This window comes from Carex rostrata, chromosome 20 (genome assembly GCF_964058835.1).
Source record: "Carex rostrata chromosome 20, lpCarRost1.2, whole genome shotgun sequence".
Taxonomy (NCBI): Eukaryota; Viridiplantae; Streptophyta; class Magnoliopsida; order Poales; family Cyperaceae; genus Carex; species Carex rostrata.
This window is the reverse complement of record NC_135937.1, coordinates 5,503,845-5,518,294: the sequence shown is the minus strand read 5'-3', so window position 1 is coordinate 5,518,294 and position 14,450 is coordinate 5,503,845. Positions and strand designations below refer to the sequence as shown.

Sequence of the window (14,450 nt, the reverse complement as noted above, 5' to 3'; positions counted from 1 at the left end):
AGTCAACTTTCAAATTAGACAAACCCACGTGGGAGGAATGGAATACTTAATTTTTCATTCGTAATTTTCGTTACACTCGGTTTACATCGTATTCGTGAAACTAAATCAGAGAGACTCGGGAATGTTTTGTGGACCCCATATGAGAGAGAGAGAAGGATTTCTATTGAGCACATGCATGTGGAGCAATGGAAGTTGTTGGTCCACGGGGACCACAAATGCGTACAAAATACGCCATGTTCCGGTACGCGGTTCTCTGGCTGTCTCAATTAAACACCCATCTCTCTCTTTCTTTTCTCCTTCAATCCAATCCAAACCTTTTTCCCCAATTCTCAGTTTCTCTTTTGAATTTGTCTTTCCCATTTATCTCTACCGTTCCAATTCGGTGTTTTAAAACTTTGCTCTTCTTTTTCTTTTGTTTTCTTTCTGAAATCCCTAAAAAGATCAATTCTTGTTTCTGTCCAAATTCTTTTCTCAGATCTATCCATCAAATTGACATATTTTCTTGCTCAAATCCTGAGTTTATAGTAACGTAGATCCCACCTAACTTGAAATCCAGCTGATAACCTTTTTTAGTTGTCAAAATTTGAATTATCCAAGGGCAAAATCTAAAAAGGCATCTTAGGCCTCCTCAGATCTATACTCATCTCGGATTTTTAATGTCCATGGCGACGATGAATTCGTATTGGTGCTACAGCTGTCGCCGCTTTGTGCGAATCTCTCCTTCAGACTCCATTTCATGCCCACACTGCAGCGGTGGGTTCTTAGAAGAGATGTCAGCACCACCACCTGTCAACCGCCCTTCCGGCGAAGCTCTTCGACGGCGCCGCCTTCCCACGGCGGAGCTCCGGCGTCACCGTCGTGCATCAGCATCATCCTCCGATCGCTCCCCCTTCAACCCAGTAATCGTCCTACGCCGTACCCGGCCAGATAACACTGGTACAAACAGTTTTGAATTGTACTATGATGATGGGGCCGGTTCTGGTCTCCGGCCATTGCCTGATAGCATGTCAGACTTCCTAATGGGATCGGGTTTTGAGCGGTTGCTCGACCAGCTTGCGCAAATTGAGGCTAACGGCCTCGGACGTGCATATGAAAACCCGCCTGCTTCAAAATCTTCAATTGAGTCCATGCCTACATTGAATATCACTTCCCAGCATGTTGTGTCGGATTCACATTGTGCGGTTTGCAAAGACCCTTTTGAACTTGGAGTCGAGGCTAGAGAAATGCCTTGCAAGCATATTTACCACCAAGATTGCATCTTGCCATGGCTTTCTATTAGGAACTCGTGTCCGGTTTGTCGTCACGAGATGCCAACAGATGTCACGAGAAGAGGTAGCACTGGAGAGGTAACCGGAGAGGATGCGGGTAATGAGGATGAAATGGTCGGGCTAACCATTTGGAGGTTACCCGGTGGGGGGTTTGCGGTTGGTCGGTTCTCTGGTGCAAGGAGAGGTAATGGTAGTGAAAGGGAGCTCCCAGTTGTGTACACAGAAGTGGACGGTGGTTTCAATGACGGGGGTGCACCGAGACGGGTCTCTTGGGCTTCCCGAGGGAGTCGTTCTAGAGAGAGAAGCGGGTTCGGCCGTTTGTTTCAACGGATTTTTGGTTGCTTTAGCCCAAATTCGTCTAGTTCCGGTGCTGATGCCTCTCCTCTTGCTTCTTCTTCCACTTCTTCTTCAAGAAATCAGAGGAGTTCAGTGTTTAGTAGGAGTTCAAGGAGTATGAGGTGGGAAATGGAAAACAGAGATGCCGATTCCATTGCGAGATGACTTTTAATGGAAATGAATTATTTCTTATTATTGTTGGATTTGTTCAAATTTTGTTGTATATAGTAGTAGGGGTAAGGCAAATTGAAGGATAAGATGATTAATTAAATTTGAGTTTTGAGGGGAGAATCTCTTCAATTCTTCTTGGTTTTACTATTAGATAATTCTTTTGTTTAATTATGTAATTTTCGGCATTTTCATATGATTATATTTTTTAAGAAATCATCTAGTTTCTTCAGTTTGTTCCAAATCTAAATTTGTTTGATCTACTTGATGCATTTTCTTTGGTGCTCCGCTCCCTCCCTACTGGTGCGCTGTTACATTCCACATTAGAATTGTACTTTTTAAATTAATGTGATTAAAAGGTCAATTATTGATCACTATCATTTGCATTTGCTACAATTATTATAATTATTTTCTTTCTGGATTGGAGCCAACGGACGAAAAGTACTTTGTCATGCTGTTTTAGTTGTTACGGTGGTTGAACTACATTTGTATGGATCTTGCATTAAGTTGGGGATCATCATTTTTCCGTACTATAATTTAATTGTGATTTTTGATAAGCATCCTTACGCCAATTAACTCATCATCATCATCTGTGACATTGGCATTTTTATTGCTCAAAATATTTTCTAGCGGTGTATGGTTAATTTTGGTTGTACCGCGAAGTTTACTGCCTTGTGTACCAGATGTTACCAGAGAGTATCCTATGTGGTATCTGAAATATATTGGATCCGTTTTGAGATTTGTTTCAGAATAAAATACGACTCATATCTCATTTAATACAATCCGGTACTGCGTTGGATACTTGGATCTAAATTTATGTTATCGCTAAAAAACTTGCTTGGTCTACGTGCAAATTCTCAGAATAAATAGCATTTCTTTTTGTATGACATTTTAGTCCGTATTCTCTGCATTATTTCAGAATTTTGATTTGGAATCTGGAACGTTCGATCAGAATTTGGGCCAATTTGGTTCAAGCATGATGCATGGAACCTCTTTAACATTCGTGTCAATAAAGATCGGACGGTCCCAATTTGTTATGCAAAATTTGAGTTACTGCGGCTGAATTCTGGTACATATCATATATCACGGAATAAACAGTTGAAATTAATTGATGGTGTGTGGAGCAACATCTGACAACTCACGTAGCAAGATAGCAAATTCCCAATGCAAGAGGGATTGTTGGATTGGATGCGAAACAACCCCACATCACATGAAAATGCTTATCATGTGACATGGTGAATCATATTCTTATGTTGGTCCTGTCTTTTTACTCTTTAACCTCTTGTGTACAACTTGGAAGGATCACAACTGTACCATCCCAATCTCATCTCATGGCATATATGCTTCTATTATTTGCTCTCATACTTTGTAGTACTGGTGTGTTCGAATTATAATTCGCATGATTATTAAAGCAGCCCCGTGCATTCCATCTCAGACCGAATTGTTCCGAATTCCGATAAGACGGTCGTGATTCAAACAGAAATATCGTGTTACCTCAGAGGATTGGAGTCCAGAGGATACTAATTGTGTTGTGTGTTCTTTTTTTCTTACTGCACACAAAATTGCATGTTGGGAATAAATATCTTTAATTGGGCCTCATGACCTTTTTGAATTAAGCCCATACAGGCTTATCAATATAGGCCTAATAAAACTAAGATCTCTTCTGATGTTTCTATAACAAATTTCTTCTCCGTGAACATTTTATTCCTTGTAAAAAATGGAGAGAGGATCAAGTCTTCCTACCGACATTGTTTTTAGTGTCTTTGATATTTTGCCAAGATTAATATCAGATTTTAATTTCTTTTTAAGTCTATTCAAATCGGGACCACATTATCCATATTTGTTTTTGCATGCTGACGTGTCCCTATCTGACTTGATCTGTTTCTTATCCTCTACCAGCTGTTTCAGTCCACAAATAAACTCCTTATACAAAACTATCAAGCCTGACTATCTTACATATGTGAAGAGAAGAAAGAGAGATACAACAACAACAAAAAAACATCGTTCCAAATTTCCAATGGCATTCACCTCTTCTTCTGTATCGTCTTCATCAATTCTTGTACCGTGTGCACCAGCAACTGCATGTAAGAATCAACAAAAGCCGTCTTTAGCTGCTTTCCCTATTCAAGGCAAGAAACCACAATCCAGGCTAGTGGCTGTGTCGGCTGTAGGTGACGTCTCAGCCGATGGAACAACATACCTCATCGCAGGTGCAATTGCTGTGGCCTTAGTTGGTACCGCATTCCCTATCTTGTTCTCACGAAAGGACACGTAAGTACCCGGTTTTTCCCCTACCCTCAACTTGCCACTGTTCATCTCAACTGCAATTAGTTAAAAGTGACATTAGAAGCCACTGATTTCTGAATTATTTGTTTTGTTCGATGGTACTTCAGATGCCCAGTGTGTGATGGAGCTGGATTTGTCAGAAAATCGGGTTCTGCACTTCGAGCGAATGCTGCAAGGAAGGATCAAGCTCAAATAGTTTGTGCTAATTGCAACGGCCTCGGCAAGCTTGGCCAGATTGACAAATAAATAATATGTTCATATGACAAAAGGGTTTTCTTTTTTACTGTTAACATCAGAGGTCCATTTATTAATGAAGAAAAGTATAAGAGGCGAGGTTTTCTGTACTTCAATATTATAAGAGGGTTCTCTCTAATATTTTCATAATTTTGTGTAAATTTGTGTTGCGTCAACTTTCTTTTCAAGCTGTCTATACCAAAGCTCAACTCAAATCACTCTACATTCTACATGCATACACCAGAGAACAATGATGTCCATACCAGCCTCTCTGCATTTTATTTACCAGCATATTTACAACTATATTTTTTGATTCCATAATTTATACCCCGTTATACTTCTCAGAAATATAGAAGCTTTTACATTCGCAAGCACTTCATGTGAATTTTCTTATTTTTTTTATCACGAGTACTGAATTGGTACACAAGGTATTGAGACCCTTCTTACCCGAAATAAACACAAAAAAGATAAAGATAAACCATAGTATCTCCGGTAAATTAAACCAAACCAAAACAAATTCACTAAGTCCATAAAAAAAATGTATAAAGTACGTACAACTCAATCCCAAATCATGACCACTGCCATGCCCATCCCTCCGACAAGTACAGCAAAGAACCTAAAAAATGGTGCATCAAGATAATTTGGGTTTGAGGTTTAAACCCTTTGAGTGTAAGATGGTTAAATGCCACATTAATAAACACACCAGTGGCAATGCCCATTGAAATAGCGTATATCCAGTACGCCACGTGGCCTTCTGTAGTAGCATCAATTGCTATCCAAAACTTCCATGACACACAAATCATGACAACTTCCATGACCCCCAAAACTTCTTTCATTTGAGAGTTTCTTGTTTTTTTGGCTACGAAAATACTTTAATATGTCCATAGAGGCATAGACACACAAATACCTTTTCTTTTTCCCTGAAGGACATAATATCTAAAAAAAAAAAAAGTAGAGTGAGGTTATGATACTATGCATAGCGCGCATTGGTTAGTACTATGGATCAATATATTAATTTTCAAATCCCAAACCGTCGATCTGAAAATTTTAGACCATTCAAAACTAGTAGTTTTCTACCTATTCAAAAAAAGTAAAAAAATTCTAAAAAATGTATAATATAGTTTGCAAGTATATTTTCATTTGAAGATCATGTTTAACGGTTCAAATTGACTCTTTGGACTTTAAAAAAAAATATTGATCCATAGTACGGACCAATATACAATATGTATAGTACCCTAACCTCCCTCAAAAAAGGATTAAAAGCTAACCTGAAACACCGATGGCTATCCCTTCAAACACTGAGTGGAAGCACAATGCAAAAATTAGCAAAATCGTGTCCTCGAGTTTTGTTGTTCCCACTAAAACCGGGTGAGTCTCTAAGTCCTTGTCCACCTTTGAGGGCCTTGCCACACCTACATTCACCCTGTTACCATTCTCTCTCTTGCTCCTCATTGTCACCAAAATGATAATGCTGTCACTAAGCATAATCAACAAGTATCCGGCCGATGCAAGCCTGAAAGAGAAAGGGTAAGTTTTGGCAGTCAACTCACAGAAAGTCGACATTGAATCACCTAGAAAGTGCATGAGAGACGTGCAGAAAAAAAAATGTCCCCCGCAAACTGGTGCCCAAAAGCAAGAAGCTCTCATTCCATCGACAGAAATACAGTGAAATGCCTCCGGCAAAAGTGAATACAAGCAGGATAAAAAAGCAATAAACTTTGACATCGATTAGTTCTTTTGTTCTCAAATTTGGTTGTGCCTCTTCACCATTGTTGACTCCTCCTTGGCCGGTTGATCGGCAAATTAACATGGATAATAAAATAATAATGAAGAGGGGCTTCATGGCTCTAATTTGAAATAACAGTTGCTAGAGATAGGAAGGTATTGGTTTACACGATTCGTTGGTTCTCTACTACAATGGGTTATATATAAATGCAAGAATGTAGTACATGTACATGCATTATTGACTACTAAACTCTTTATTCTTTGATAAATGGGTTTAGTTCTCAGTCAGGGGGGATCGCATTTGTGATATATAAATGGGAAATTAGCCAAACATGCAACATCATTTATAGAACCATGCAGTCAAATTATTACAAGTTACAACTATGCTTTGCCATGGCTGAGCTAGACCTTGCTATTAGGATCAGATGGAAATCTAACTCTTATTATTTGTTTATGGACATATAAAATGATCTAGCATGCCAGTTATTGTATACATTTTGAGTGCACTACACATATAGGTTCTATGCTTTGAAAATTGCGTTTGCTTTGTATTCAGGAGAGGAGCTATATGGTGCCAGAGAAAAGTAGTCCCAAGGTTTTTTTTCCTTGCAACAGTTCATAAAAGAAAGAAAAAAAATACTTACATTTGCAAAAATGTAAGTATTAAGACACATATTAGTACTAATTTAGTGAGGATGCATTAATTTATTTTACCTCAGTCTAAAAATAGTTTCTCTGTCTCTCAACACCCTAATTAAAACATATAGATGGAAACAGTAAAAAATGTACCAGTAATATTAGCTTTCAGAAATACATTTCTAGTTATTCATTACACCATTACAACTATAAGCACCATTAGATACAAATCTAAGGCATCCTATTAATTGAGATAGATTTAAAATAATATATTAAATTTACTTGTTTTATGAGGGATCTTGCTTGTTCTTATGTAGTAAAGCTTTGACTTTTGGGAGGCTGTAAGTCCTACACATATTGTTGTTTGTTTGGTATTATCTCTTATCACTCTCCATGTACAATCTATTTATGATGAAATCAATAGATATTATAACTATATAATTGAAAAAAGTTGGCCTTGATAACTCCTGTGTGTTCATTCTTCTAATCCAATAGATATTATTTACTTATTAAATATAAGTAATTCCCAATTTAATTGTCCTTTCTTGTGTGTTCATTCTTCTAATCCATTACTCGTGGAGTAGGCTCAGTTGGTAAATCACTTGAGATTTCCTGTTCTACCTCACGTTCGCCCAGCCAAACTACACCTATTTACCTAATTTCAGCTATTCAAATTTAATTTCTTAAACTAATGATTGTGCCTTTGGAATATCAGTATGTAAAGAAAAGAAATACATCTTAATTATAAGAAAATACTAAAAGAAGGGCAATAATTTATTTAGCGAAGGACTTGCTACTCTGTCCGAAATTTTTATTTCTATTATATTCACAAAAACAATAAACCAGTTTAATCAGAATTCGAAATTCACCCAAGCCGCTAAACCATTTAGCGGCTCCAAAGACCCGGAACTGCAAATTAACCATGCGGTCCAGTCTAGGAGTCTCCAAAGCGACCCCAATTTTTGTTTACATATGAGAAAATAAAAACTATTTTTGTGATGGGATTGTTCTCTGTATCACTAAAAAACAAAAACGGATGAGGCCGGAACAAAAGCAACTATCAAGGATAAAAGTGATTATGACCCACTTATTTTCCAATTCAATTATTTCTTTCAAATGATAAAAGGAATTTACGTCTTCTCATGAGCTTGCGATAAAAGCAACTATTCTTGTTCTCTGTGTCAAAAAGAAAAAAAAAATGGTTAGCAAAGTTTAAGATGCAATTGCAAATAAAAATTCGTATTCTCAGAGCATTTCAATTGAGATGCAATTGAGATGCAATTGCAAATAAAAAATAACTTTCAAATGAAATTAACTTCAAACATAATTTCAAATTCGCTACATCCATGCAATTGCATTTCAATTGCATTTATGCCACGTTAGCAAAGTTTTTATCAATTTTTTTATTTATATAAATTCAAAATACATAAAACCCCTCGTCCTGTACTACAAGGAGATCCCTAACATATTTCACTCATACTATACTAAAAAGTACAAATCAAGCTCATGCTGTACTACCAGTACAATTACGATCTAGCAGAGAAATATCCATTACAAAAACAAACTACAAACAAGACATTGACACCGTACCAGAGTCTCTCTGACTCTGGTACCAGTGATCGGTACTCACTATTTCTCATCTCCATATGTCTGAATCTGACCCTTGTTATCATCTTTCTTTGCCAACTCCCGGTAATTACCACATAGGCGGAATATGGTCTCGATTCGGGTCTGTCTATCCTCCTCGGCTAACTGCACTGGTACTGTTTCATCTTTTCTTTCTTCCTCCACTACTTATCCACCTCTTCCGAGGAGTCCTCTGCCTCAAAAAAATCGTGCTGAGAAGCACCTGGTCACGATCCTCTTGTGCATCTCACGTGGGCCTGGGCTCGCACACAGAATCATCAGTATTTTTGACTTATCATCCAAAAATGAATCATGTAGCAATTAAATATGTTAAAATATAGCAACAAAAGGGGAGAATGGAAACACATTGAAAAAGTATCAAAATTACACTGACGAATAAGTAACAGCTTGTTGTGTGTCAAACACGCATGGTCTCCGAAAAGATACATTATGTCAAAAAGTAACAGCTTGACGAATAAGTAACAGCTTGTTAAGTAGATGCCTCGGAGATATATAATTTGGTGGCAGAGTAATTTCTCCTTCTGGCAACTTCTCATCCAGTATTATAATTTTATTTGTTCAGTGAACTTTGTTGCTATCAAGCCCTTGGTCCGTCACATTTAATTGGTAATTCTAAGTGCTAACATGAAGAAGATGTTGTGTACCAGATTGAAATTGGTATCCTTGTACTCATTATAGACTTCTAAAAATAGAAAAAAAAAATAAAGTTACTAGCCTTCTTCCCTATAATTTCAAGCCGGACCTGAAATTATTCAAAATTGCTCAGTTGTTCTGTGTTTGTTACTAGAATTGAGACTGTAAAAATTGTATATGTTGCTTTATACAGTAATATTATTCAAGTAGTTTTCTAAATATAACTAAGGAAGCGTCTGTACCATATTTTTGGTACCAGTATCTGTAAAAAACTTCTAGTTCCAATTCTAGTGTCTGAAAAAGTGAGACTGTAAAAAAAGAAGAAGATACAAACGAATTACCCCCTGTGAATTTCCGTTGAATACATTATTATCAGCACAGCACCAGCACCATTCAAGTTAGCTGATAGAAGATCATAGATTTCTTCACTGTAGATCTCCAAAACAGCAACTCTGACAAAAATGCCGAGCTTGAAGCTGGTCTCATCAGAATCTCCCTGCTCATGAGCCCCATCTTCCAGTATATCCTTTAGAGCTCTGTACACTATACCCGAACACCTTCAACCCGTGACTTGACAAATTTATTGTAGAAGACATCTAAGTTTTCGTTTTCTGAGACCGAGACCCAGTGAAATCACAGTAGCCAATGTCGGTACGGAGGAATCCATTGGCGAAAATGGTGATAGAACAACGATGGAGGAGGAACGGGGACGGAAAAGGGAAGAAGGGGAGAGGAACTTTTCCTCACGAATGGCAGCTCGAAGTAGCGTATGGCAGCGACCAGTAGCGCGAGAGGAGGGTTTGCTCCGCTTGAGAGCGCTATTGAGTGGGAGAGCTGGACCTGACACCGGAGCAGGGGAATCTGACCTCCGGCACTCCGGCGCCGATGGCGGAGGCAAGCCCGCGAATATGTCATCCGCCATCCTCTCTCTCTCTCTTCGTTGAGTGCGCGCGAACGGGATTTTCAGCGAGCGAACGGGAATTTTCAGCGCTTTGCAAGTGATTTGCAAGCTTGCAAATCCTGAAAGCTTTCATTTCTGAAATTGTCTCTGCATCGTTGCCTCTGCGGACTTGAAATGACACGTCAGCTTTGCAAGTGAAAATGAAAGCCGCTGTAGATGCTCTCAGAGAGTATTTTGGTATATTTTTTTGCGAATACGGTAGAAATAAAAATTTCGGCTGCTCTGCAATATCGATTTTGACTATTTAATGTACTAGTAATCAATGAAAGATCAATTTTTTTTAACAAAAAAATTCTTAAGAAGTCCAAAAGTTTTGGAGCAGCGGCTTATCAGAGACGGATGGACAAAAACAATTTTATTAGCACAGGCCCAATATGGCCCATACAACGTGTTAAAGACATTGTGAAGCAACGTGTCTCTTATTTGGACCAATCACAGAAAATGGGACCAAGCGAAATGTTCCATTGGAAGCTGGGGTTACTATCACGGATAAGATACAGAAAGAACCAGTAGTTACCAGTGAAACTCACACACGCACACACTCCACCCACACCAGGAGAGAGAGAGAGAGAGAGATGGCAGCAATTTCGAGCATCAATTCATCATTTCTCAGGCTTGAAACCATTTCTGGAAGTATCAGAAAGAAAGGTTTATCGCTGGGAAAAAGAGGGTCTTTGAGAGTTCAAGCAGCGAAGGTTCCAGCAGGAGTACGCTTTTTTTTTTCCCAATCATTTAACTATTTGCTATATTTGGTATTGAAAAAAAAATATCAAAATTTAAAAATAAGGAAAATGCAAGAAGTTATTTCTTTTTTGTAACCATATGCAATCAAATACAAGTCCAAACCAGCCGAAAACAAAAATCAGAAACCAAATCGAAAAATCAAAAAGTCAATTCAAGATGAAAATAACTATAAACCAAGTCGACTGTCAATTCCTTATCAAGATTCTAGTTTCAATTAACAAAGAGGATTAGAGTCTACAAACCTTGAGTCAACTGTCACACAAGCTCATTGCTGGAGTATCAGACTAATGGCGAAGCAGAAATAACTTCTCCGCCTTTTTAAGAGCTTGAATCTGATTCATCACATCTCTCGACCGTATTCCTCCTTTCTCGCACAGTCGAGTATGGGTCCGTTGTGTTTTGCACCTCCTCTTGACTCTCCCCTCGGAATCAACCCCGCTAGCCAGTGTTATCAGAACCGGACCGGACCGGTGGTTTAACCGGAAAAAACCGGAACCGGTCACTAGTCCGGTTTGGTTGAAGAACCGCTTATGCTATTGGACCGATCAAAACCGGTTAAATCAGCCGATTTTACTAAAAAACCGTTGAACCATTTCGAGTACGAACCCGGTTTAGTACAGATTTATTTAAATTTTCAGATTTAGAGTGGTATTAGTGGAAGAACGGAGATCAGAATCAGAAAGAAGAAGGAGAAACGGGGAAAAGAAGAAGGGGAATATGAGTTGTGGGACCCATGACTTTAAGGTCAAGCAAGATATCTCATAAGGCCCAATTAGACTCTGAGAAAAGTGAGTCCATTAATTTATCCTTTTAAAACTTTAATAGCAAATCTATCGTGGTGGATGGATGAGTAAATAATTAATTTTCATAATATATATATACAACAAAAATAAAATCTTATTTTCATATTAAGTATGAGTTTCTTATTAATTGCAAAAAAAATAGTGTACTTTCTCAAATGTTTATTTTTAACATGTAACGTTTAATTTTTTTTGTAAAATAATATTTACAATTTAACTATATTAGAGTTTCTATTTGATTTTAAGTTTATGTTATTGTGTTGTATTTAAAATTGAATTGTATGAATATAGTATTGGATTTAAATATTATGCTGACAAGATCAGATATGAAATTGACATACTAGTGTGTGCCAATCAATATAAAAAATTAAAAAAAAGTTGTTCTAATGATTTATATAGTAAATTATATAAAAAAAACACCGGTGTACACTAATTTAAATTGATAAAAAATATAAATAGTATCATTTGGATTATTTATGTAATGAATTTTGTTAAAATTAAGCTTTATGCACGTAATATATTAACAATTTTAAAAAGTAAGGTAAGAGATAATAATTTAATATCAAGCTCAACAATTTTAAAAAACCAACGGTTCAACCGATTGACCCACCGGTCTGACCAGTAAACCGGTGATCCGAAGCTTTACCGAGTTAATGTCCGGTCCGGTTCTGATAACATTGCCGCTAGCCAAAAAAAGCAAGAGGAGGTTCTCGAAATTTTTAAATACACCCTCACAAAAAAAAGGGGGAATTTCACGTATACCCCTCAAAAACTTTAAAATTACATATTTCCCCCTCTAAAATTTGAAATTACATATTTCCCCCTCTAAACTTCAAATACTCACAAATTTACCCACTTTATTGTCTTTTATATTAAAACTCATTCTAAATTTATAAAATACCTATTTTACCCTTTTATTAAAAGCATATAAAGCCCATCAAACTCAAAATTGAATCTGAAAAAATTTTCTACCGTCCAAACTGCTTTTAAATATGCGTGCGCAAGATCAGCACGAATCTTGATGCAAACACGCACGTATATTGATGTGACGTGCACAGATCTTAATGCGATGCGCACCAATCAATATTGCTTTAAGATCCGTGCATGCTATATCAACACGGAATTGAAGCAATATGCACATATCTTAATGCGATGCACACGGATCAAACGGTAGAGGAACCCTTTAGATTTAAATTTGAGTTTGATGGGCTTTATATGCTTTTAATAAAGGGTAAAATGGGTATTTTAAGATTTTAGAATGAGTTTTAATATAAAAGACAATAAAATGGGTAAATTTGTGAGTTTTTGAAGTTTAGAGGGAGAAATACGTAATTTCAAACTTTAGAGGGGGAAATACGTAATTTTGAAGTTTTTGAGGGGTATACGTGAAATTCCCCCCAAAAAAAAATTCACCAAAAAACCACTGTTTTGTTGAATTCGATATTTATCCAGGCTGCAACATGAAATAGATCTGTATCCTCCCAGTTACCTGACTCAACACAATTAAAACGGACGGCCCGGATTTACTCTCAGGTGGTGCTTGCCTGGGATGGCGCAGGGGCAGTACTATTTGTGCTTTGAGATTTGTGCCAAGTTAAAAAGAACAAGTTTGGACCGTCCGATTCAATTGTACTCAGTACGGTAACGTGAGGGAGTTAGAGATGCATTAATGGTAGTAAACATTTTTAATCATAAGTTCTGATGTAGTTAAAGATGCCAAAAGTGGAGCCGAAGCTGACAGAGCCGTTCCTTGGTTTCACCAACACTGCTGAGATTTGGAACTCGAGGGCTTGCATGATCGGTCTCATCGGCACTTTCATTGTTGAACTGGTACATACACATATCCTTTACTTTATTTTTCGTTTTCTTGTTTAAAAAATCAAAGTAAGCCTAGAAAATTGAGTTCCATTTCATATTTACCTGAATTAGGTCTATTCAGCCTAAGGGCTTCCAAATTTTCAATGTTGCAAAATCATCAAATTAATCTTGTATACAACCAAATGTACCAGCAAGTACAAGTAATATCAGGATGAATGTATTTTTTGTTGAGTTAGGCTAATATGCAATTAAATGTACCTGTGTTATGAATTCATATCTCTATTTTAAAAGTTTAAACAATTGATATGAATAGTTAAACACTATGGTACCCCGATACTTCATACATGGTCATGTATCGTATCGCCGTATTGATACCCATATCTGCGTATCCATTTCGCTTTGAAAATTGCCGTATCACTGTATCGGTATCGTATCCAATACAATACCCGTATTCATGCAATATTTGTTAAACATGATCTCCATATGAAAATGTACTTGCAGACAAAATTTTACTTTTTTTTATTAGAAAACCAACTACTTTTGAATGGTCCAAAATTTTCAAATCAAGTGATTTTCTAATTTTTTTCTAAAAAAATAACAAAATAATAAAAAATGTAAAATTTGGTCTTAAAGTACATTTTTATATGAAGATCACGTTTAAATGGTTTAGATCGACTGTTTGGATTTTGAAAATAGAGGTATGAGTGCATAGCACGGGTCGTGGCGTAATATGCATATTTCCATAGCTAGCCTCACTCTCTGTTAGCGATTTTTTTTTTTAATCTGTTAACGTGATGAATAACTGACACACTTATATGATTCTTTTGATTAATACAGATATTGCATAAAGGTATACTACAGGTTATTGGTGTAGAAGTTGGGAAAGGCCTCGATATCCCTCTGTAGACAGCAGAATCAACCAATTGGTGAAGAATGCCAAAGATCTGAATGTAATTAATACAAACTTGTCAAATTTTCATCTTCTTCTTCTTCTTCGTTTTTTTTTTTTTTTTTGCAGCAAAGAAAGGAATATCCTCTTGGAATCAAATCAGATGTATATTATTAAAGGGGATTTCTCCTATGTTTGAAATGATCATCAAATATATCAAAAGAAATTAGCATTTTGATTTTGCCATTCATAGCATCAAGCTGCCCCTGCCAGTAAATTTTTTTTTTACACAGTCTCACTTGTGA

General features: G+C 36.9%; 1 protein-coding gene, 2 long non-coding RNA genes and 2 pseudogenes across 5 annotated transcripts; 3 read left to right on the top strand and 2 right to left on the bottom strand.

The window, feature by feature from the left end:
- The first annotated feature begins 258 nt into the window (after positions 1-258).
- LOC144572782 (putative E3 ubiquitin-protein ligase RHC2A pseudogene) lies at positions 259-1,981 on the top strand (annotated as a pseudogene). Its single transcript, XR_013517804.1, has one exon. The product of XR_013517804.1 is annotated as a putative E3 ubiquitin-protein ligase RHC2A pseudogene (transcript).
- A 1,712-nt stretch (positions 1,982-3,693) lies between these two features.
- On the top strand, positions 3,694-14,391 carry LOC144572462 (uncharacterized). The gene is made up of 4 exons (XM_078322052.1): positions 3,694-4,043; positions 4,166-4,253; positions 13,146-13,268; positions 14,094-14,391. Exons 1-4 carry the CDS (start codon positions 3,790-3,792, stop codon positions 14,160-14,162), a joined length of 534 nt encoding a protein of 177 aa, XP_078178178.1. The 5' UTR covers positions 3,694-3,789; the 3' UTR covers positions 14,163-14,391.
- LOC144572461 (zinc transporter 1 pseudogene) lies at positions 5,330-6,492 on the bottom strand (annotated as a pseudogene).
- LOC144572463 (uncharacterized) lies at positions 8,022-11,000 on the bottom strand. 2 transcript variants are annotated; one of them, XR_013517737.1, is made up of 2 exons: positions 10,881-11,000; positions 8,022-8,536 (listed from the first exon to the last, which is right to left on the bottom strand). It is a non-coding gene; the product is annotated as an uncharacterized LOC144572463 (long non-coding RNA). The 2 variants fall into 2 exon arrangements; XR_013517736.1 differs by lacking the exon at positions 10,881-11,000 and adding an exon at positions 9,275-10,221.
- On the top strand, positions 10,608-11,083 carry LOC144572465 (uncharacterized). Its single transcript, XR_013517738.1, has 2 exons — positions 10,608-10,885; positions 10,916-11,083. It is a non-coding gene; the product is annotated as an uncharacterized LOC144572465 (long non-coding RNA).
- Positions 14,392-14,450: the final 59 nt, after the last annotated feature.